Source organism: Heloderma suspectum, chromosome 6, assembly GCF_057233095.1.
Source record: "Heloderma suspectum isolate Gila_16-S chromosome 6, 16-S_ref, whole genome shotgun sequence".
Taxonomy (NCBI): Eukaryota; Metazoa; Chordata; class Lepidosauria; order Squamata; family Helodermatidae; genus Heloderma; species Heloderma suspectum.
In genome coordinates this window covers 101,682,668-101,707,514 of record NC_139463.1, presented here as the reverse complement: position 1 = coordinate 101,707,514, position 24,847 = coordinate 101,682,668, and the positions used below count along the sequence as shown (strand labels likewise).

The 24,847-nt window shown below is 47.1% G+C and overlaps 1 protein-coding gene across 4 annotated transcripts in view; it reads left to right on the top strand.

Moving 5' to 3' along the window:
* Positions 1 to 24,847, top strand: part of LOC146342119 (sulfotransferase 2B1-like) — a 33,245-nt gene that overhangs the window by 4,396 nt on the left and 4,002 nt on the right. The window contains exons 2-7 of one of the 4 annotated variants that reach the window (XM_084805673.1): positions 10,354 to 10,523; positions 17,903 to 18,070; positions 19,559 to 19,767; positions 20,963 to 21,089; positions 21,369 to 21,463; positions 24,013 to 24,193. In XM_084805673.1, the coding sequence (XP_084661799.1) occupies positions 19,570 to 19,767; positions 20,963 to 21,089; positions 21,369 to 21,463; positions 24,013 to 24,193 (601 nt within the window). In that variant the 5' untranslated portion in view covers positions 10,354 to 10,523; positions 17,903 to 18,070; positions 19,559 to 19,569. Of the gene's footprint in view, positions 1 to 10,353; positions 10,524 to 17,902; positions 18,144 to 19,558; positions 19,768 to 20,962; positions 21,090 to 21,368; positions 21,464 to 24,012; positions 24,194 to 24,847 lie in introns of all 4 variants that reach the window. The other 3 variants (XM_084805671.1, XM_084805674.1, XM_084805672.1) reach the window with 3 other exon arrangements.

Sequence of the window (24,847 nt, the reverse complement as noted above, 5' to 3'; positions counted from 1 at the left end):
ATATTGTAAATAAATCAGCCAGCCAGCCAGCCAGCCAGCCAGCCAGAATGACAGTTTCTCTGACCTATTTTCAGACACAGGTGAAAATGTGGTTATTCCACTGAGCTTTTGGACATTGAGGTTTTGGTTTTTGGTCTAGCAGCTGCTGCTACTTTGTTGTCAGTTTTTAGTTGTTAGACATTTTAGTTTTAATTTTTGTTATACTTGTTATGTTATTGGTGTTTTAGCCTTTTACAAAAAATAAAGTCTTCCTGCTGAAAAGCAGTATGTAAACATTTTAAATAAATTATTATTATAACAGAAGCAAAGGAGATCAAGAAAAGGTGGCAAGAATATACGGAAGATCTATATAGGACGGATAATAATATCAGGGATAGATTTGACAGTGTGGTCAGTGAGCTAGAGCTAGACATCCTGAAGAGTGAGGTTGAATGGCCTTTAAGAAGCATTGCTAATAACAAGGCAGCAGGAGATGACTGTATCCCAGTTGAACTGTATAAAATCTTGCAAGATGATGCTGTCAAGGTGATGCATGCCATATGCCAGCAAATTTGGAAAACACAAGAATGGCCAACAGATTGGAAAAAATCAACCTATATCCCCATACCAAAAAAGGGAAACACCAAAGAATGTTCAAACTATCGAACAGTGGCACTTATTTCACATGCCAGCAAGGTAATGCTCAAGATCTTGCAAGGTAGACTCCAGCAATTCATGGAACGAGAATTGCCAGATGTACAAGCTGGGTTTAGAAAAGGCAGAGGAACTAGAGACCAAATTGCCAATATCTGCTGGATAATGGAGAAAGCCAGGGGGGTTCAGAAAAGCATCTATTTCTGTTTTATTGACTATTCTAAAGCCTTTGACTGTGTGGATCATAACAAATTGTGGCAAGTTCTTGGGGGTATGGGGATACCAAGTCATCTTGTCTGCCTCCTGAGGAATCTGTATAACGACCAAGTAGCAACGGTAAGAACAGACCACGGAACAACGGACTGGTTTAAGACTGGGAAAGGAGTACGGCAGGGTTGTATACTCTCACCCTATCTATTCAACCTGTACGCAGAACACATCATGCGACGTGCTGGGCTTGATGAATCCAAGGCTGGAGTTAAAAATGCTGGAAGAAACTTTAACAATCTCCGATATGCAGATGATACCACTTTGATGGCTGAAAGCGAGGAGGAGCTGAGGAACCTCATGACAAAGGTGAAAGAAGAAAGTGCAAAAGCTGGGTTGCAGTTAAACCTCAAAAAAACCAAGATTATGGCAACCAGCTTGATTGATAACTGGCAAATAGAGGGAGAAAACGTGGAGGCAGTGACAGACTTTGTATTTCTAGGCGCAAAGATTACTGCAGATGCTGACTGCAGCCAGGAAATCAGAAGACGTTTACTTCTTGGGAGGAGAGCAATGACAAATCTTGATAAAATAGTTAAGAGCAGAGACATCACACTTGACAACAAAGGTCCGCATAGTTAAAGCAATGGTATTCCCCGTAGTAACCTATGGCTGCGAGAGCTGGACCATAATGAAGGCTAAGCAAAAGAAGATAGATTCTTTTGAACTGTGGTGCTGGAGGAAAATTCTGAGAGTGCCTTGGACTGCCAGAAGATCAAACCAGTCCATACTCCAGGAAATAAAGCCAGACTTCTCACTTGAGGGAATGATATTAAAGGCAAAACTGAAGTACTTTGGCCACATAATGAGAAGACAGGATACCCTGGAGAAGATGATGATGCTAGGGAAAGTGGAAGGCCAAAGGAAGAGGGGCCGACCAAGGGCAAGGTGGATGGATGATATTCTGGAGGTGACAGACTCGACCTTGGGAGAGCTGTGGGTGGCGATGGCCAACAGGAAGCTCTGGCGTGGGCTGGTCCATGAAGTCACAAAGAGTCGGAGGCGACTGACTGAATAAACAACAACAACAACATTATTATTATTTGGAGGCCAAGTTAGAGATTTTAATTTAATGAATGATATTTTGCACAACAAAGTGTTGGTAGTGTGGTGGTGTTAATTTCTGCCATGATTGTCTGCAGGGCTCATAAGTAGAGGCCTTACATGTGAGTTTGCATGTTGTAACCATAATGGCTAAACAGATTCAGATGTGTGATGATTTAGATTTGGACTATGTGCAACACAGATCAAAACTAGTTTAACTGTTGTGGTTTTCCCCAAAGGAGTCCTGGGAAATCTATTTCCAAAGGGATAGCCAATAGCCATGTTAGCCTGTTGCAGAAAAAGCATCTTGTTGTGGCATCTTAAAGATGCACAGATTTATTATGGTACCGGCTTTTGGAGTGCATCTGGAGGCTAGTATAAAGAAATGAATGGTAAGGACCATGACATGCAGGGGGTGAAGTCAATCAGCTGCAATTTTACATCAAGCTGAAATGTTTACAATATAAGCTCAGCAATCATTTGTGAGAGCCATAAGTGATGACGAAACCATCTTTCTTTGTTTTCCTGTGCTAATTTAACATCTCAAATGTTAAGGAGAGAAAACCTTGGTGTCTCCACTGAGTTGTCCATGAGCGATGCAGTCTTCAAAAGCCACAGTAGGGCAATTCCTTTATTAGGGCCAACAAAAATGTCACAAAGGAGTGAGGGAGCTTTTGAATTCTATAGAACTCTTATTCCAGCTGGATATTAAGTGAAGGGGTGGGGGCAGGGTTGGAGAAAAAGATTCTGCAGTTTGTAAACCTCTTAAGGCAAAGCGCAGGAGGTGTTAGGCAGACTTTATTAGATTAGTCTGTGCTAAGTACAAAACAGATTTCAGTTTGCACCAAGGAGTACTAGGACAAAGAAATCATACAGGCTGGGTTTTTTTTTAAGGAAATGAATTATTTAAAAAATATAAAAGCCACCAGTTACTTGGATCTGTCTCCAGCAATAAGAAGAACACATGCTGGGCCTCCTGAGTCAGAAAGCAGAAGTAGAATGGAATGTAGTTGTTTCTCATGGTGGAACAGCCATTGTGGCATCTTTCTTCCAGTAGCCTTGATACAATTAAAAATCTGCTTGGCACCTAGCCAAGGTTGTAAACATCGCGGGGGGAGGGCTGTGGGGCTCAAGCCCCCTCTGGATTTTCTTGGGAGATCTCTGCCCCCACCCCACCCCACCCCTGGCTCCCAGTCCCAGGCAGCATTAGCAGGCTCATGTGATGGACCAACCCAGGTCACGTGATGGAATAACCCAGGTCACTCTTCTAGCTATTCTCAGTTACAATGGCAGCTGCAGCAAAGGACAGGAAGGGTCCCCTACAGGGCACTAGGGAAGTCAGCATGATGCAGATCATTTAGGATTCCCCCTGTTGCGACAGGAGTGTCACCAGAAAAATGTCAATGCCTTCCTCTCTGCCATATGCCAAATGCTGTGTACCAAATCCAAGCAACACTGAACGGGGTGGGCCAGTGAGGGCTTCTGAGGGGAAGATTGCCCAAACTGGAGTGGGGCTACCTCCCATGGCAAAGCTACAATAATTGAGGGCAATGAAGTATAAAAAGGTAAAGGTTCCCCAACCAGTCATGTCTGACTCTAGGGTGTGGCGTTCATCTCCATTTCTAAGCCGAAGAGCCAGCACTGTCCGAAGACGCTTCCGTGGTCATGTGGCCGGCATGACTGAACACCGAGGTGCACAGAACGCTGTTACCTTTCCCGCCGAAGCAGTACCTATTTATCTACTTGCAATTTCTTGCTTTCGAACTGCTAGGTTGGCAGGAGCTGGGACCGAAGACGGGAGCTCACTCCGTCACGCGGCACTCGGGTCTCGAACTGCGGTCCTGCCGACCTTCCAGTCTGCAGTTCAGCGTCTTAACCACTAAGCCACCGCGGCCCCCAATGAAGAATAGGGACACCCTTATCGGCATATCTCTTCCTTTCTCTTCACTTTGGAGAGCCAAAGTGCTGACCTTCCTAGGTATCGTTCTACTGTTTAAGTCTGGGGTGCCCTTCAGATGTTTTGGTCTACAAGCCCCATAATCCCTGACCATCAGCCATGCTGGCTGGGTCTTATTGGAATTTTAGCTGAGGACATCTGAAAGGCACCAGGTGTCCTACCCTGCTAAGCAAGTGGACCCTATGAGAATAATCCTCAGAGAACTCTCCTTCAAATGCTGCCAGATCGCAGTATCCATGTTCAGCCTCCAACAGTATGACCACCAGAGGAGGAACTAGCATGTGGCGCTTGTCCCAGCCTTGCTAGATCCTAATACCCAGCCTTTCTCTCAGTGCTGCCGCCATCAGAGGTGCGCTTGGCGTGGACACAAGAGAGGGCCTTCTTGGTGGCTGCTCCCAGGCTCTGGAACTCCCTGCAGAGGGAGGCGAGGTTGGCTCCCTCTCTGCTGAGCCCCAACAACTGCTGCCGCCCCAAAGGAGGGGAAGCTCGAGGAATGGGCTCCATGGGCTCTGCCATAGAAGCCTCATTCCTAGAGCATCCTAAGATGCAAGGCTTGAAGGTTCCTGCCTGCTTCCTAGGATGCCCTGGGGGTGCTCTAGGAACAGTGCTTCCATGGCAGGAACCAAGCTTGTTAAAGCTCTACGTGTGTGCAGGTGTGACTGAGTTGTGTGTGGTGGTGGTGGGGGAGTGATGGAGTGTGAGTAAGTGGAGAAGTGAGTGAATGTGAGTGGGGGCACTTTGTGTGTGTGGGGGGCACAGGGGGACCTCAGCCCCTGACAGATTACCCCCAAGGGAATGTAGCACAGGTACCCTACCCCTACCTTAAACTGAAGGTTTTTAAATATTAGAATGTATACAAGAGAAGCACAATGGAAGTGAATGAGTGAATGAGTGAGTTGTATGTATATCTGTGGCCATCGCAGCGGACATCCAATGAGGCCCTCGGGGCCGAAAAATAGCTCCCAGCATTCCTGACCACTGGCCGTGTTGGCAAAGGCGTCTGAGAGTTGAAGTCCAAAACATCTGGAGATCTACCTTCTGCTCACCCATGTTTTACAGAATGGAAGAGGAAGCATATTCTCAGAATTCCCTACAGGTCAACTGGAGTGCTATAGCGATTCGTTGGCTGTGGCTGTAAGCTGGGAAAAGCAACAGCTCTGAGCGGGAGAGAGAAGGACTAGGACCCCAATGCTTTCAGCATCTTGGATTGAGAGAGAGAGAGAGAGAGAGAGAAGCAGTATATACATGTAACAAATAAAACAGAGCTCTGTAGCCAAAAGACCTTGGGGACTGAATTGTTCTCTCAATGGTTTCCTGAATGTTGCCATTTCTGATACTGGATTTGTGTCTGTTTATTATTCTTTTGTCTAGAGACTGGCCCGTTTGTCCCATGTAGAGGTCAGAAGGGGTGAGAAATCTCAGTCTATGCGGGGGGACTAGACAGTTTGGGGCACCTCCCAGCACATGCTCTGATCCTCTGGGTTTTTTTGTCAGCTTGCCTGCATCTTTTCTATGTGGTGAGGATTCAAGACTTGAAGCCCCAAACAGACATTTAAAAAGCTCAGGAGCCCTGGAAATATGATGCCCAAAGGGTGTGTGCATTATGATATATATGATGTGAAGTAAGGGCAAGTCTTTTGAAATAAGGCAGTTTTTAAAAAAGGTCATATTATTCTTATGACAATTCCAACTTCAATCATCCACACTAGATCTGGTAACTGAAATAAATATTATGGGGGGATATGGTGGTCCAGGGATAGCATTTTATTATTTATTACGTTTCTATGCTGCCCCATAGCCGAAACTCTCTTATTGAAATCAGAACAGATTTTGCCTATGTAGTCCAGGTGGAATCTACAGTGATTCTGGCTTTACCACAGGACCAAAAGTGAGGCTCTGGCCAAATAGGAATCAGAAGCAACTAAATTTACATTAAAGATAGATTTGAGATAAGAATCTGGCACTGACTCAGTTTGCCATCAGTAATTAGTACAAGTCCCCCCCCCCCCACTTTGCTTCTACTTCCAAAAGAATAAACTAAAATTGCATTTCAGTCAAGAGTAGCTCTGGATTTATCCACTGGTGGAAGGGACTGGGAACCAGTGTTCAACCCAGTCCTTTCTAGAATATATTTATCTAAAGAAAGGAACAGAATTTGGCTCAAACCCACTGTAATGAGGGGTTCTACAGAATTAGCCCCAGAGAAAGATCCTCTTTTTATTTCACAATGGGAGGTTCAATTCTAAGTTTTCAAATATGCTGCTATCCAGTTTCCCTGCAGCTGAATTCAGAAATGTAGAAATGCAGCTAGGGCTCTTGTGTACCTTCTCTGCCTGTCCATCTATCTGGCGTAGGAAGCTTTCTGATCTTGGTCCAAGATGCCAACATGTAGCCCAACCCTGCATCAGTCTCACAGCGCAACACCCTTTAGAGTGAGTCAACCAAGCACATAACCTTAGGGAAAATCCTTGAACTGTGACAACTGTAGGGATCCGCTGGGGCAACAATTGTGTGCAATCCAGGTAAGTGGGAGAGAGATGCACAGGTGTGTGTGTGTGTGTGTGATGGGGGAGGGCAATCTTGCCAGAGCTTGAGCCAAGAAGTATAAAGAGAGAACGGCTGCCTTTGGTACTGCTGCTTAACCCTGTGGCTCTTGGGAAGAAGCACAACAACGAGAGATAGGACAGGTGCGTACCTGTACGAAGTGGGAAATGGCGGGATCAAGCAAGGGTGTGTTTCAGGGCTGGTGGGGACATTGATTGCATATGGATGGGTGTGGCATACTGAACCCGGTGCAAAAATTAGGGTATGCAAGAGGGAAGGATGTGTGTAAACTGGCTTAGGAGAACTGGCAGAGGGGCACACTGGTGCCATCCTTGGTGGTCCAATGGAAGAGAACTGTATATGAGGATGGAAAGATGGCAGGCACCAGTCCTGCTTCTGCTTCTTCTTTGTCTCTTGCCAGTTTGTACAGAGATAGAAGGCTGCAAGGTAGTGTGTGTTTGAGGATGGAGGAGCATGGAGCAGAAAGGACAATGAATAGAGGAGAGCAAGAAAGGACAAAGGGTAAGGAAGGGCAGGGCAGGGCGGAGCAGGGGGGAATGAGAGAGAGAAGGAAAACACAGAGAAAGAAAAGGAGGGGGGAGGAAAGAGGGAATAGTGAGGCTGAGGAAAGAGAAAAGAGAGAGAAAGGACAGAAAAGAAGGAAAGGGAACAAAAAGAAGGAACAAGAAAGTAAGATAGGAGAGAGAGAAAACAATGAACAAGACAAAAGATAAGGAAAGGAGGGGAGGGTGAATAGAGGGATCAAAGGGGCGAAGGAATCACAGAGAAACACAGGAGAGTATTTAGTTAGTGTATACTCCCTGACTAGATTGCATGGAGGGGGGGGGGGAGGAAGAAGAGAACTATACATGAGGATAGAAAGATATTTGGAAGATTAATTCAGGAAATTGATACATTGCCATCTAAATTAACAACCTGGAACCCCTTTTGCACCCAGGTCCCGATATAGATTGTTTCTGTTCATCCTGGTGGAATGGGAGGTAGCTGGTGACTCTGTCATCATTATCGTGTGGACTTTTAACACATCCTCTGTGCAATCTATTTAGCTTGTTTTCTTGGAGGCCTCAGTTTCCTTATCTGTCCAACAGGCAGAAAGAGCTACTTTGGCAGGAGCCCTTGTGTTTCACTGTGCATATGAGCTCCTTGTAACTGTCCAGCCCCTGGGGCTACAAGAATCTTGGTGGGCAATGGATCCAGGCAACTGGATGGCTCCCCAAGTGAAATGATCTTCCTCAGCCAAGTCAGTTTGGGAAACGTTACCCAGCACTGTGCTTGGGAGCTTCAAAGACAAAAATAGAGCCGCTGTGTTTATTTTGACTACTGTAGGTTAGTTCCTAATTTCTCCTGGGAGCTGCAGCACATAGGAGGCCCAGTTGCCTGGTTGCTTGAGATGTGCAGCCGTTTATAATTGGGAGAAGTCGATGGCATTGTGTTGAGAAACCTGCCCTCTTCCCCAAGAGGAACTTTCTGCAAATCCCCAAATCTATAAAAAGAGAAAATGATGTTCAGCCAAGAGCATACAAGGATCAGTTGTCCTAGAATAACAACAACATTTCTTATTTGCTTACACTATTGTTTCCCAATAATATATACTGGATTAGATCCAGATTAGGGGTTACTCCCACGAGGCTGAAATCCCACATCCCTACTGGGGTTTTCTGCTTTCGGATTCTTTGCAGGATTCAGATCTGCTCCTTTACATGGGCAGACACATGCTTTGAATCAAGGACTTCCTTTCTCAGGAAGTTCTATGTGTTTCTATGCTTCCTTTTACAGCCACTAGATGGAGCTGTGACGCAACGCCGTCATTACCCACAGTGATAGATTGGATTATTGTCCCTTATCACATTATCTCTGATCTTTTTAAAAGCAGGATAAAGGTCATAAATTGCAGGAGGGGCCCTGGAGGTTGACAGTGTAATGTAAAGGACCCACAAACTTTTCTGAGCAACCAATCTAGACCACATGATATAAGCCCCATGTAGAGAAGTTGTATTTCCTATTTAGAGTAGACCCATTGAAATCAAGTTAGTCTCAATGGAGCTACTCTAAGTATGTCTAAGTCTAGATCCAACCCACTATATTGGGGTATCCAAGCTTTTTGGGTTGGTGGGCACATTTGAAATCCTGGGAGCGTGTTGTGGGAGCTCTCACAAAATGACTGCCATAAGGGGCTTGCCCATTCATAAAATATTCATTTCCTAGAAGGCAAATGGGTGAAACTAAAAAAAACAGTTACTTGTCCAGGAGCCTAAGTAAAAGGCAGAGGTGGAGCCTGAGCTCCAAAACACAAAACCATTCTTTTGAACCCAAATAAATATGGTGCTGGAGGGCAGCCCTTCACTTTGTAGCATGCCAGCCTCCCTATTAAAAAATTAATTATAAAAAAAAATAAACATCAGAAGAGGCAGGGAGACTGGCGGGTACCAAGAAAGGTGTCCACAGGTGTGACCACATTGGAAACCCCAGCACTATATGTGTATATATGTGTATGTATGTTTTATGTGTACACACAGAACTGAAGGTTCCTCGTCTAGCCTGGGTAGCTCCTGATGCCTGCTCCTTTAGGTCCTCTTTCTATAAGTCCCCTCTCTGCTTCCATGATAGATCCTTCCCTATAGAATGTTTGTGAACATTCTGTGACAGCCTGGCAGCTCATTCAATGGCTTGGGAGGGACTTGCAGGCAGTCAATTTTAAGTCTGTTTAGTTAAAATATTAAAGAGTCATATTTCCTTATCAAAGAAAAAAAGTATTAATAAAATTCTACATTAAAATTGGGGGCATCCTCCCCCTTTCATCCCAAAATGTAAAACTATATGAATTACCTGCCCTCAGAGGAGCTGTGTTACTGGATGAGTGACTGCCCTGAATGGAAGAAGGCAAGCCCAGAACAAGAGACTCTTACAAAGACACAGTGACCGGGTTCACACAATCACCGTGGCTCATCATGGCTTATTTAAGCCACGACAAGCTGCAGCACCCACATACACCATCCTGAATATTCAAGCCACAGCCACAGCTTATCATGTCATCCGAACCTGGGGACAGTGGGTTTTGCAAGAGTTAGACAACCCTCACAGAATCCATGGCCTATTTTAGGGTTATGTGAGGATTGTTGAACCCTCGCATAACCCACAGTCCCTGGGTTTGAACAACATGATAAGCCACGGCTGTGGCTTGAATATTCAAAATGGCCACCTGCCCACACCACAACCTGTAAGCCATGGTGGGCTGCTTGAAAGTATGAACTGGCCCAATGCGTTGCAGCCTGCCTTTGCAAGCTGGCTCCTCTGCTGTGTCACTGAATGATCTAGTCACACCAGATGAAGGGACCCAGCTAAATTGCTCACCCCTATAGGGGGAAGATTAGGAGAATGCAAGGCCAGGGCAGTCAATCATGGCGAGTGTGCTGTCTGTTGAACCTTGGCGTTTGAGTTACAGCGGTGTAGCGGTTAGGCAGCCTTCCCCAACCTGGCACCCTCCAGATGTTTTGCATATCAACTCCCATCAGGCTCAGCCAGCATGGCCAAGGGTCAGGAATGCTGGGGGTTGTCGTTCAAAACATCTGGAGGGCACCAAGTTGGGGAAAGTTACATCAGTGTCAGACTAGGACTAGGGAGATCCAGGTTCAAATCTCCACTCAGCCATGAAGCTAATTAACCTACCTCAAAAGGGTTGTTGTGAGGATAAAAAATATGTGAGTGCACCATGTGTGCCCCCCTGAGCTTCTTGGTGGAAGCGTGGGACAAAAACGGAACAAATAACTATTTACTTACAGCATTTTTATCCTCCTTTTCAGACAATGTCTGTCTTCCAAAGTAGCTCTAATCAATTATTTGTTTGTTTGTTTATTGCATTTATATCCCACCATTTCTCCTCTTGTAAGGAACCCAAGGTGGACTGCATCCTCCGGCTCCTCTCCAATTAAAGAGAGAAAGAGAGCGAGCGAGCGAGGAGAAGCGCTGCCATCAGGGATACAGACTAAGCCAAGACGCACAAGGAAAGGGGAGCGGAGGGAAAAGGTGGAAGAGGGGAGATCAAGGCCAGAACAAGCTGGTGAGCTATAAGGAGACATTTAAATGCCCTTCGGGCTTGGCTGATGTTCCCTTGCTGGTTTTCTTGCACTGAATAGGAATTGGTGGCTCTGTTTCCTGTGCTAGATGGGATGGTGTGAGTGTGCTCTTTCTGCTTGCTCCTGTGGTCCCGGGGCAATGGGCAGTCGGAGCGGAGTGTCCTGTCTGGCTGGGCAGGAGAGAGCAAGCTCCCTGCAGGCAGCTGCCCCTTCTCTGGCTGCTGGATAGGGCCAAATCGATCTCCCCTTCACCTTAACGTTATTTCTGCGGGCAACTTCCCCATGGTCCTGAGGCCCCTGGCCGATGCCAGAAACCAGAATGTGCTTCCCTTCTGCCCTCCAGTCCCTGGGACAACTCAGAATTCAGCACATTTGTTTTCTCTGCAGAAGTTTTGCTTACTTCGATTACTGGGATTTTCTTTGCATGTAATAAATAAAGCAAGTTCTTTCTTGCTTATGCAGACAGGGCTTGTTATCCCAGGACAACAGGCACACAACAATGGACTTGTATGAAAAAAAGCTCACAGTAGGGACTCCCGTTGAAAAGCTACTGGGTTAGTAAGGTCAAAAGCTTTTTAGCCGATCACAGTAGCTGTGCCCTTAACAGTAGCAAATACTGGCGAAGCTAGCAGGCGATCAGGTGGAGTCAACCTGACTCAGCTCTGCCCACCTGGGTACTCAGTGCAGCACCAACATAGGTTGGAGGGCCGGGTGGGGGGGGGTGTTGCCGTGGTTCATAGAACTTCCATCTCTATCACCAGGAGACCACACCACCATGGAGCGGGCCTTGAGGGGTTGTACCTGATGTTGGGCCATAGAGACAGATTGGGGATGCTGCTGGTGTACTGCCCACCCTGCTGCCCAGCATCCTCCCTGACTCAGCTGGTGGAGGCAGTCGCCAGTGTGGTGTTAGAGGAACCCAGGACGGTGGTTCTGGGTGACTTCAACTTCCATGCCGAGGCTGTCTCCAGAGTTCCAGCTCAGGACTTCATGGCCTCCATGACAACCATGGGGCTATCTCAGTATGTCATCAGCCCAACACATGAAGCAGGGCACACCCTTGATTTGGTTTTTGCTCCAACTTGTGAGATGGGTAGTCTGAAGATTGGGGGGCTCCAAGTAACCCCATTGTCATGGTCAGACCATTTCCTGGTGAGATTTGAACTTACGACGTTACTCTCCTCCCACGGGGGTGGGGGACCTATTTGGATGGTCTGCCCCAGGAGACTGATGGAATCCAATGGATTTCTGAATGCTCTTGGGAATTTTCCAGGGGAGAGAGCTGGTGATCCAGCCGAGACCCTAGCCTCACTGTGGAACGGTGAGATGCGGAGGGCCATCGACTTGATTGCACCTGAGTGCCCTCTCCGGCACTGTGGAGCCCGTTCTGCTCCCTGGTATACAGGGGAGCTGTGGTCAATTAAACAGGCTGGATGTCGGCTAGAGCACAAATGGCACAAGATGCGAAGTGAAGACGACGGAGAACGCTCTAGAGTGCATAATCGTGCCTACTGTGTGGCAGAGTGGGCAGCAAAGAAGGTTTATTTTGCTGCCTCTGTTGAGTCCTCAAATAGCCGTCCAGTGGAGCTCTTCCAGGTGGTCCAGCGGTTGTTAACATCTTCCCCAGTAAATGGGGCCCTGGCCCCGTTGAGGACCCGCTGCAACCTTTTCGCATCACACTTTGAGGACAAAATTGCTCGTCTCTGTAGCGACCTTGATGCTATTGCTAGTGCAGTACCAGTTGAGGTGTCTGATGCCACCATCTGCCTGATTTTATGGGATCAGCTCCAGTTGTTGCAGCCTGATGTTGTGGACAAGATGGTTGCAATAATGCCTCTTGATCCCTGTCCCTCCTTGCTAATAAAAGCTAGCCAAGGGGGTATGACTCAGTGGGTTCAGGGAGTGATAAATGCTTCCCTACAGGAAGGGGTGGTCCCTGCTGTCCTTAAGAAGGCAGTAGTGTGGCCACTCCTGAAGAAGCCCACTCTGGACCCAACGGTATTAGACAACTACCGCCCAATTGCAAATACCCCTTTTCTAGGGAAGGTACTTGAGAGGGTCGTGGCGGACCAACTGCAGGCACTCTTGGAGGATACTGATTATCTAGACCCATTTCAATCTGGTTTTCATCCTGGTTACGGGACTGAATCAGCCTTGGTCGCCCTGATGGATTTATTGAGAGAGGGACAGGGGGAGTGCAAACCTGTTAATTCTGCTCGATCTCTCATTGGCTTTTGATACCATCGACCATGGTATCCTCCTGGATCCACTCCATGGGATGGGTATTGGAGGCACTGTGCTACAGTGTTTCTGGTCCTACCTACAGGGCTGATTTCAGAGAGTAACATTGGGTGACTATTCCTTGGCCCCTTGGCAATTGAGCTATGGGGTCCCGCAGGATACCATCTTGTCCCCAGTATTGTTTAACATCTATATGAAGCTGCTGGGAGCGGTCATTAGGAGATTTGGAGTTAAATGCCATCAGTATGCTGATGACACACAGCTCTATCTCCCTGTGACATCTGAATCAGGAGAGGCTGTGCAAGTCCTGAATCAGTGCCTAGACTCAGTAATGGGTTGGATGAGGGCCAATATCCTGAAGCTGAATCCTGGCAAGATCGAAGCCTTGTGGGTGAGTGGTTCCCGGGTCCAGAAGATAGGCTCATTGCCTGTCCTGGATGGGGTTGCACTCCCTCTGAAAGCTCAGGTCCGTAGTCTGGGGGTACTCCTAGATCCATCATTGTTACTGGGGGCCCAAGTGGCCGCAGCGGCTCGGAGTGCCTTTTACCAGCTTCGGCTGGTTTGCCAGCTCTGGCCTCTCCTGGACAGGGATAGCTTGACCACAGTGGTACAGGCATTAGTAATCGCAAGACTGGATTACTGCAATGTGCTCTATGTGGGGCTGCCCTTAAGGCTGGTTCAGAAGCTGGAGCTAGTGCAGAATGCAGCAGCTTGGCTGTTGTCGGGAGCTGCCCCTTTTCAGCATGTAACTCCTCTGCTGAGGGAACTGCACTGGCTGCCTATTTGCTACCGGGCCAGGTTTAAGGTATTAGTACTAGTGTACAAAGCCCTAAACAACTTGGGACCAGGATACCTGAGAGAGCGCCTCCTTCCTTACCAACCTGCCCAGTCACTGAGGTCATCAGAGGGCATGTCCCTGGTAGTTCCACATGGACCCATGGCCCGGCTGGAGTCCATCAGGAAGAGCCTTCAGTGTGGTGGCCCCTTTCCTGTGGAATTCCCTGCCTTCAGAGGTCAGGCAGGTGTCAACATTATGTACCTTCCAGCGCCTCCTGAAGACATTATTTCAAGAGGCCTTCCTTGCATGACCAACCGTGGTTTGTTAAATTTCACGTTGTTGGGGTTTGTCTTTTTTTTAAAATGTTTTCAGTCTTTCAACCTGTTGTTTTATTCTTTTATCATGTTGTTCACCGCTCCAAAATCTTCTGATGTGGAGCGGTATATAAATATTGTAAATAAAAATAAATAAATAAATAAATAAATAAATCTCCCCACCAATCTCCTTCCACACTGATTTCGGCACACCAAGCTGCTCTTGAAGCCATGGGAACAGCATGGCTGATTTTCTGGTCAGTTGGTGACCCTCTGCGCAGTGCATGATGCAGTCTGGCTGAGCCTCTCATCCAACTTGGTGCTTGGTGGAATAATAACCTCCCACACGTAACCAGTAACATGAAGGGAAATCCCCACTCACAGATGCTGCCATAGGGTTTTCCTGTGCTGGCAAAGGGGGTTAGACTAGATGACCTTTGAGGTACCTAACAACTCTGTGATTCTATGATTTTCTGTACCGGGTGAGTGCAAATGTCTGCCACCTTGAGAGCATTCCGCCCATAAGGGTGGCCTCTTTAAATCATTGCAAATAAATGAAATAAAGAAATACCCCTAACTATCATACGTTCATGACTCTGGCTGTGGGTACAGGTTAGGTGATCCTGAGTAGGTCTCCTCCCTTCCTCAGCCCTACATTGATTAGGTGACCTTAAGCAGGTGGTTGTGTCACCCCTCAGTATAACTGACCTCACAGGTAGTTGTGAGGATAAAATTGGGGTGGGGGAAGAGAACTTTGTATGACATCCGGAAGCTCTTAGAAGGGTAGGACAAAAATGTAACTAAGACTTGTTCTCATCCACTGTAGAGGTGCAGCAGATGTCTCCAAAAAGCAGTAGAGGTGGACTTGACCTTACGGCACACGAGCAGTATTCTCATGACATCCACGAGTGCTTGACACCCAAACACTGATGCTCAGGAAGGCGCCATTCATTACCTAGGTGTTGTTTATGACAGCGTGTAGGAGGAGAGGCCTGGTCAGGTCAGACTGGCGTGGCTGGTTTTTGTGCGATATTATCATCTGATATTTCCAGTACCGCCCCAGTACACAAGTCCTCAGTGTGAGGGATGGAGAAAACATCCCTAGAACAGAATCTGGGTTTGATTACAGGGGCGGAAAGTGAAATTAGCCACGCCACGCATGATTTTAGCAGCCTCCCCAACATAGCATGCTTGGCATATCGCTGATGCTCAACATCATCTAGGCTGAAGGACGTTTTTCTAGCCCCCTCTCTCAAAAAGCGCTAGATGTCGTGAGTCAGCCCATGAAATTGGTCAGCACTAGGGTCAGGAAGAGACAAAAAGTAAGTACTTCTTCAGGCAACGCATACTTAATATGTAGAGTTCACTAACTTTGTTTTTTGTTGTTGTTGTTTTTAAGAATTAGACAAATTTATGGAGATCATTCAGGCAGCCATTGGCTGCAGTGGTACATCCATCTTCAGCAGCAGTGTATCTTGGAATACTAGATGTTGAGGGCAAATGACAGGAGCAGGCTGCTGCCAGGGTGCTGAACCTCTTTTAGCCAGAGAACCGAAGTAAATTTTGGAGAAACTCTCTGGGGCTGTATTCCAGTGGTGGGTGTGGCCAAAGGCAAAAGGGGTGGAGCCAAAGCACAAAAAAATATTGGCATATTTTAGCTTAAAGCATTTACTGCCAGTAACTATGCCTCTGTTGGTGGTGGAACATGGTGCAGGGCCTCCATTGAGGTCTCAAGGGTGGGGTGGGGTGATGCAGGACAGGGTTCTTGGACATTTTTCAACTCGATGCCTGAATTCCATTTCAGAGAAGTTCTCAGGGGCCGCTTTCTGGTGGTGGGGGGGCCTAAAGCAAAAGGGGCGTGGCCAAAAAGCCAGCATATTTGAGCTCGAAGCTCTTTCTGCCCCTAACTAAACCTTAGGAGGAGCTTTTCAACCATTTAATATGGGGGAGGGGGAATGCGCAAAAGCTGGGAAGCCACCAAACAACCTGAGGGGTGGGGAGTGGGAACTACTTGGTGACAAAAGGAAGGGGGCGAGGCCTTCTGGGGACACCAGGAGATCTGATTTATTCCCCAGCCCTGAGATTCCCAGAAACCTCAGCTGGAACAGTATATTGGACTATATGGGACTTTGGTCTGATCCAGCAGAGCTTGTCTGCTGTCCCTGTGAAGCTTGAAAATTACATGCAGTGTCTCAGCTGAAAAGAAGCTGAACAGAGCTTCCATTGGCTGTGGTTGTTTGCATGTGAAATTTAAGGGCCCTGCCTAATTTCTTGTGGTCCCTTCCCTGGTCCAGAAACTTCAGGTGGTCCAAAATAGGGCAGCAAGATCGTTATCAGGGAGGTTAGGTTGAGAGACACAACAACCTGCTTAAGGCCGCCTAGGGCACAATCCTATGCATATTTAGACAGTAAAAAAGTCCTACAACTCCCAGCTTTCCCCAGCCAGCCATGTTGTAGGACTTTTTTCTGTCTAAATATGCATAGGATTGTGCCCCTAGAGCAGGGTTTCCAATGCAGCACCCGCGGGTCCCCAGTGTGGCGCCCACAGGCACCCAAATTAATTTTTAAAATATTTTCCATTTTTTAATATAAATACATGGATTTGTATGAAGTGGATACAACTTTCTAGCAATTACATATGGGCTGCAAAAAAAAGTGGACCAAACATCCAAATAAGTATCTATTTGAAGGTGACGGCTATTTTCCACCCTTTCCAATATTGAAAGTGTCGCAAGGTCCTCAGTCCATTGCATTATAGGAGGTGAGAGTTTATCCTTCCAATACTGTAATATCAGTCTTTTAGCTGTCAAAAGGGTGCAGAGAATCCATTTCTGCTGACCATTTGTTAATTTCCATGAAGCAGATAAATAATTTAAAAGAGTGTGAATATTAGTGAATATTATAGACTGTTCCAGTGCAAAATTTATTTTTTAATAACCTCCTCCCAAAAAGAAACCACCAAACATATGTTTAAAAGAAGCATTAGCTGTATTGCACCGCCAGCAGTTAGCTGAATTAGACAATGCCTTATTAAAGAGATGTTGCGGGGTCCAATAGACACAAAGCAGAAGTTTTTGCTGAATAAGACACAGCTTAAGACCCATAGACCCGAAAGGCAGATGCCGAAGAGGCATTTTGTGGTGGTGCCCACAGCATGGTGTCAAATTCCCAAATGCGCCCATGGGTCCAAAAAGTTTGGGGACCCCTGGCCTAGAGAAATTAGGGCTTCATTCTCCTTGGGCTTGGTATTTGGGCGGTGTGGGGACCAGCATGTATGATCATATTATTTCATTATCTGCACTGGCTTCTGCTCATTTTCCAGGCCCAATTCAAAGTGCTGCTATTAATTTTTAAAGCCCTAAACAGCATAAGCCCTGGTTATCAGAAAGATAATCTCCTACCATATATACCTGCCTGGACCCTAACATCTTCAGAGGCCCTCTTGCAGGTGTCCCCACTAAATGTTCTGAAGCAGGTGGCTACTAAGGAGAGGGCCTTTTCAATGGTGGCCCCCCAGTTTTCGAATGCCCTCCCCAGAGAGGCCCACTTGATGACTACCTTATGGTCTTTTCAGTGCCAGTGAAGACCTTTTTATTCTCCCAGACTTTTTAAAGTCATTCAGTTCTTAAAATGGTGTTAGTACTTTTTAGATCTCTTGTACTGCTGCTGCTGCTGTTTTTTACTTTAGTTTTTTACGTTGGTTTTCTTCTGCTGCTTTTAAACTCTTTTAGCTTTGACATTATGCTTTATTAAGATTTTACCAAAAAGCAATTATGGTTTTAAGCTTTATGTTGTGAACCACCCAGAGAGCTTCATCACTTGAGCGGTATTGAAATGAAATGAATAAATAAATAAGTAAAAATGCTGCAAGAGGAGAGCCAGTGTGTTGTGGTAGCTAAGAATGAAAACCAGGCAGCTCTGTGTTCGAATGTCTGCTTGCTTACCTGTTCTAAGAGTCCATTTCTACACCACACTACTCTCTTTTGCCACTAGCATGCCTGATAGTTCATGAATCTTTTCTCCCATTTAGAGGAGTCATCTACATCTCCCTGCCACAGATCTTAATTTGGGTTCAACTGTTCAACAAACTTCTGCCACCAGTTAACATCCTTCCCGTTATCTGCCGGTCCCGAGGATGTTCAAAGAATATTTCCAATACAAGGGGATCAGCTTTCCTCAAATCATCTACTCTGAAAAGGTGCTACAGATGGTGGAAAATAATTTCCAAGTTCGAGACGATGATATTTTCAATGTCACCTACCAGAAATCAGGTACTCCCAGAGATGGTTGGAGTGGAAGAGACGGTCAGTGGGTTGACAGCACAATCTTATGCATGTCTACTCAGAAGTAAGACCCATTTGAGTTCAATGAGCTTTACTCCTAGGTAAATGTGTATAGGATTGCAGTCTAAAACAAGCCGAGTCTGGAGTTTCTGGGGCAAGGGGAATTTGGAGCTAGAATTTTTTATAAAATGCAGCTTCTGTATTGTATTTTTTTTTTTTAAGCATTTATACTTGGCCTTTCCTCCTTGGGAGCTCCAAGTGGTTAACAACCAAAATAATAACTATAAAGATGTAAAACATCCTTGCAATTTAAAACCAAAGCCACCAAACATTATTAAAACATGAACATGGTAGTACAAGATAAAAACTCAACAGCAGTTAAAATATTTAAAATATATTCAAAACCAAACCAAGAGGCAGATACTTTATTTTAAAACAGGGGTGTTGAACCCGAGGGCTGAATCCCGTTTCGGAGAAGCTTTCGGGGACCTCATTCCAGTGGTGGGTGAGGCCAAAGGCAAAAGGAGCAGAGGCAATATTCTAAAAATACCACCTAGTAGCTGGTAAAGCTCTTAGCCAGTAGCTAAGCCTTAGGAGAGGCATTTCTGCCTTTTAGAATGGGGGGAAACCACACAGAAGCTGGGAAGCTGCTAGTGATTGGAGGACAGTGGGCTGGACGTGGCCATATAAGGAGCCCGAGAGAGACAGACAGTGACCCCGGAGGTCTGGATTTGCCTCCCTGCCCTGAAGTGTTGCACCCCTGTTTTAAATCACTGATATTTCTTCATATTGTGTGTGTGTGTGTGTGTTTGTGCGTGTGTGTTTGTGCGTGTAGCACAGCTACTGATGAGAGCAGAAGCCAAAACATTTCACTTAAATATATCTTTTGAATAGTCTGTTGAGAGAATGTTCTCTCTCTCTGTCTCTCATAATAGTGAAACTACTGAAATCCATGGGCAGTAGATTCAGAAAAGTAACGTATGGAATTTGCTCTCATAAGATGCCCCAGCTGGCCACGCTGGGAGTTGTAGGCCATTTTTCTGCCTAAACACACATTGGATTGTGCCCTAATCTTGCTAACTTGGAAATTTAGCAAAGGCAAATGCAAACCAGAAGTTCTGGTTTTATGGAACTGTCAGTGCCTGCTGAGTTCAAGACATTTGTGGTATAATAGTCACCAGATATATATGGGTCATATAAATGGGTCAGCTTTGAAGACACATAGTGTAGCCACCTTGCTGAAGCTAAGCGGGCCCAGATTTGGTCAGTGCCTGGATGGGAAACCAGCTGTGAGCCCAGAAACGTTAGATATATCAGGGAATTGTCACTTGTGGGCAAACTGAAGCACAGGTTTAACAAATTAAACACTGCTTTCTTGGGGTGGTTTGGGGGCTCCTTTTTAGGGACTGTGTGGATGTTGGAGATTTTAAGTCTCATCTGTAGCAATGGTGACCCCAGCTGGTGCAGAACAGTCCCCAACTGGGACCGGGCCCCATGGTACGAGACGGTGATAGGATACAGAATGGCTTTGACCAACAAGTCGCCGCGCATTATCAGCTCCCACCTGCCGGCACAGCTCTTTGCAAAGTCCTTCTTCAAATCCAAAGCCAAGGTAAGTGAGGAGTCCTTATCACAAGACACACACACAGCCCTTTGCTGTCACTCTTGTCATCATTCCCTCTCACAGCGAACTCAGGGGGCTGAATGCTGTCGGGATTGGAGCCCCAACAGGGAAACTGAGAAACAAGAGGGAAGTATGCAGAAGTACAAATATTTTTAAAAACAAAAGATAGTAAAGACTGAGGGTGCTACATGGCCTCCAGGAGCCCTGAAATGTTGAGTCGGTTGGAAAAGAATAATGGAAAATGGAGGCGGGGTGAGGGGAGAGTGAATTGGTCAGTCTGAGTCCCTTACAGCTTATAGTATCCCAGAGGAGGGCATAGCTGACTGGCTGGAACCAGGGCCGGCATCAAGGGTAGGCATGGCCGGGCAACTGCCAAGGGCCCATGCCCCAGCAGGGGTCCACTGGCAAGAGCCCCCTGGACTTGCTCCTCCTCTTCACCATTGCAGCCTGCTTGGTCATCTCCCTCTCTTTCTGGCCCAGACGCCAGTGGTGGTGGTGGTGGTGAGGAGGAGCAGTGAATGCCCCTGCCTGCTTGCTCGCTGGCTCTCTGCCTGTCAAGCAAGTGGTAGCAATGATGAGAAAGAGGATGCGGAGCAAGAGCAGCTGGTGACAATAGTGGCAAGACAGTAAACTCACTGACGGAGGAGGCCCACTGGGGGCATCTTGCCCAGGGGCCCTCAAAAATCTTGAGCCAGCTGTGGCTGGAACCCTGAACAGAAGCACTCCTGATAGAGGGTGAGGCCCCACTGCAGCACTTTGTTGTAGGTCTCACTTGTACAAGGCCCAATTTCCGCCAAGAGCCCTGTCCAGTTTTGCAACCGGCCACCCCAGGGCTCAACCAGGCTTGGGAACTGATTTCAGTGCCAGGGCTCTGCTCTGCAAACCAAGGAAAGGGCTACATAGTCAGATCCTGACACCAGGCAGGGCCCTGCCCCAGCGGCTCTCATTTTTGAAAGGAAGGATTGTAGAACTATAGGGTTAAAAATGTTTTTTTACCTGCCTGCCTTCATCAATGGCCTTGGAGTTCTGGAGGGGGAGGCAGAAATGTAATCTACTTTTGCTGGTGCCTGTTTGTATGAGCAGCCCATCCACCTTTTTCATACAGGTAGGCCCTGCTTGCATCTTCTGATATTGAATTTCATTTTCTGCCCCCAACAACGCTCCCTCCCCCTTCTGCCAACAGATCGTCTACACAGTCAGGAACCCCAAAGACGTCTTGGTCTCCCTCTATCATTTTGCTTCCATGTTTCGCCCCTATAAAGACCCTGGCACCTTGGATCAGTTTCTCGAGGGCTTCCTAAAGGGAGATGGTGAGTGAGTGGGTGAGAATGGGTGATTTTGTATACCTTCCTCTGGTTTAGAGCGGGGCAGGGGGCAACTTGTGGCCATCCAGATGTCTGTGGACTGCACGTCCCATCAGGCACAGCTAGCATAGCCAATGGTGAGGGACGATGGAAACTACATTCCAACAACATCTGGAGGGTCCCATGTTCCCCATCCCTGGTTTAGAGGGTCACCCCTTCCCTCTGCCCCCCCCCGATCATTCCCCATGCCTCAGTGTCCCTGTCTAATGCTGCTTGTGGTTGCAGTGCCTTTTGGATCCTGGTTTGACCATGTTAAAGGCTGGATGAACTTGAAGGACAAGGAAAACTTCTTCTTCATCACATACGAGGAGCTGCAAGAGGTTGTTATTATGTTATTTTACTCATAAACACAGTAATTTTGCAAGCAGAGGTACGTCCATCAGGAGCAGAATGTACCTCCATTTACTAAGATAGCCAGAGTCTGAAGGTCATTAAAAGGGTGTGGAGAGTTATTCCCACGCTGTCTCTTCTGTGGCCTGCAAGATGTGTGGCTGTCTTGCCTTCCGGCTTTATATTCCTAGCCAACACACCCTCTTGCCTCCAGGGTCCGAAGGTGCAAAGGGGGGACATCCCATATCTTGTCTTTCTGTCACATGGGACTTGGCTTCCTCTGTGCTAGACCACTGGCTGAGATTAGCGGGCAGTTATTGCCTCCTGGTTTCAAGTAAATGACATTTTAAAAAGTCCAGATTTAAGATTTTTCTAGTAATCAGGGTGTCTCTGGCTACATGTAAATATGCAACAGCTTTCTCTCTGTACCCCTGTGACTGAGCAAGAGTTCATGCATGAGGCCCAAACATCTTTATTAATACCATATCCAGTGGTGTAGCCATGTTAGTCTGTTGCAGCAAAAACAACAAAGAGTCTTGTGGCAGCTCAAAGACTAACAAATTTATTCTGGGATACACTGCCTACTTCATCAGATGCACGAAGTTCCCTCTGGCAACACAGTTTACATCTCTCCCCTCCCCACCGGTATGGGCATATTATCTGCCAATTTGAAGTAAACCCTTCATGAATCTGACAGTGTTCACGAAAGCTTATGCTAGAATAAATTTGCTAGTCTTTAAGGTGCCACAAGAACCTTTGTTGTTGTTATATATACAGCGATGGTTAACAGTGATCATTGTCCTTTTCACTGAGGTCCTTTAGGGTGCTATCCTATGGCCACTAGACAGTGGCTAGATGGCCACAGGATTTTTCGGTTTTTGGGAATCGACCTCGGAGCCAGCGCTCTGAGGTCAGTTTCCAGAAAAACGCCTCCCCACCCCACTGTAGGTGGCGCGGTTCATCTCCACCTCCGCACTCGGAAGATCAGCATGGAGGGCAGGGGAAAGGGAGCGTTCCCAGGGGCAGGGGAAGTGCTGGTACGATGCTTCCTATGTGCCGTCTGGCCTCCCCACCCTGCTCCAAACCTCTCCAGCTAGACAGCCGAAATCAGCCATCTAGCCGCAAATGCAGGGTGGCCGGAGCATGGAAGAGAAGATCCCCTCCACACTCCGCCCACCCTGGATTAGATAGTCACTCGCCTCCGAATTCGGAGGCGGTTGACTGTCCCCATAGGATTGCACCCTCCCAGTCCTGTATTTATTTAGCCTCATAAAAGCCTTGTGAGGGTAGATTAAGCTGAGATATTGTCTTTTCCAAAAGAAGGTTAGAAGGAGGAATACTCAAACCCACAATTGGGAAGAGATTGGGTCCTACTAGACTTAAGTTGTGAAAGACTAGAACAGAGGTGCACAACTTGTGGCCTGTGAGCCACATGCGGCCCTCGCTTATGGATTGTGCGGCCCCCACTCATTTTCCCCTGCAGCCTAGTGTGGGGAAAGATCGCAGAAAGGAGGACTTCAGAAAGACCACAGAAAGGGGGCTTTCTTCAGCAGTCAGCAATGAAACTGCATTCTTATCTCTGATCTGTGAGATCTCCAATCAGTGAATCAGAGATAAGAGCGATTTAGGGTGCTTTCCTATGGCCACTAGTCAGCGGCTAGATGACCATAAGATAAGTCGGTTCCCTGAGAACTGACCTTCACCCCCTCCCGTGCTGCCTCATAGGCAGCGCGGAACAGCCCTGCAGTCCCACTTGGAAGAGGAGTGTGGAGTAGCGAAAATAGGGCGTTCCTGGGGGCGTGCTGGGGTGGGGAAGCCAGAAATCCGGCACAACACATCCAACATGTCCAGCCCCCATTTCCCACGCTCCAACTTCCCGTGACTAGACAGCCAAAATCAGCTGTCTAGCTGCAAATGCAGGGTGGCTGAAGTGTGGAGAGGACGATCCCCTCTGCGCTTCTCCTGCCCTGCATTGGATAGGCTGCTGCCTCCAAGTTCGGAGGAGTCCTATCCCAGTAGGACTGCTCCCTTAGAGACATTTAAACTCCCTTAAAGACATTTGAACAACTCAGCTGGATATTTAAAGTTTACCTTTACATTTTAGAATGGAGCTGTTCTTTGCATGCCTGAAAGCTGTTGCACTGGGGCTTACTTCTGAGTAGATATGCATGTCCATCAGCAATGAGGAGCTAAAGCTCTAGGGTTATTTGGGAATGGGAACGGAGGAAGTCAGTGTTCAGGGTAATACAAATCAACTCCGCTTCAAACACATAAATTGCCAGGGTGCCCAGCTGCAGAAGGAACCCTGAAAATTATAGTTCTGTGAAGGCTCAGGAATAGCATTTTTTGTACCCTCCTCAAACTACAGTTCCCAAAGCTCTGTGGGGTCATCTTTTGCTTTGGAAGGGCCAAGACGACTAAACTAGATGGAAATGTTCTCAATTTGTGGTGGAAATGTGCATGAGAAGATTTATCTTGGGAGTATAACCTCGGCAGCCACTTACAGCCTCACCTACCTCATTGCCCTCCCCTTCTCCAGGACCTGCGGGGGAGCATAGTCCGCATTAGCCAGTTTCTGGGCAAGGACTTAGATGACGCAGCCATAGACTCTGTAGTGGCCAACGCCTCCTTCGAAGCCATGAAAAGCAATAAGATGTCTAACTTCTCACTCTCGCCGCGCTTCCTCATGAACCAGAAGAAAAGTGCCTTCCTCCGCAAAGGTGACAGTAGGGTGGGATGGGGAGCAATCTGCCCTCTGGGTGTGCCTCAGTCAGGGACAGCAGCCACTGATATGCTACCCACATTCTAACACCACCGACACTGCTGCACCCCCAAAGAGAACCTCCACACCCTTGGTACCAGGTGCTGGGTCTGTGACTTGGCATCCTCCATGTGAGCATCCTCCGAGCTTTTCTACATGAGGAATGTATTATGATGTTGGGATCCTCCAGTTTCGCTTCTGTTTTTTGAGAGCACTTTCGGGGGGGGGGGTTAGAGTGGGGAAAATGGGGTATTATTTCTGAAAGTGAAAGAACTGCTTGTATATTTGCGCTATTCCACTATAGCATAGTGCCACCTAGAGGTTATGTAGCAGAAAAGCAGGAAAACTTTGTGTAGCGCTTGAATCTCACTTTCACGCCGAAAGCAAAAGTAGATACAGTGATTAACAGCCTTGTGTAGAAAAGCAGTCCTCCTTTCCAGTTCCCAAGGCAACCTGCTGAGATCCTCAGGTCATCCCTCCTCTCCTTCCTGTTGAAGGCATGTTTATTGCGCCATTATAGATCACCATCTCTCATCACTACAGATAAACAGAGTTCCCCTCTTCTATTCCTGGATGGCCACCTTCCCTCAACCCGCCAGCCTCCTGATGTGTT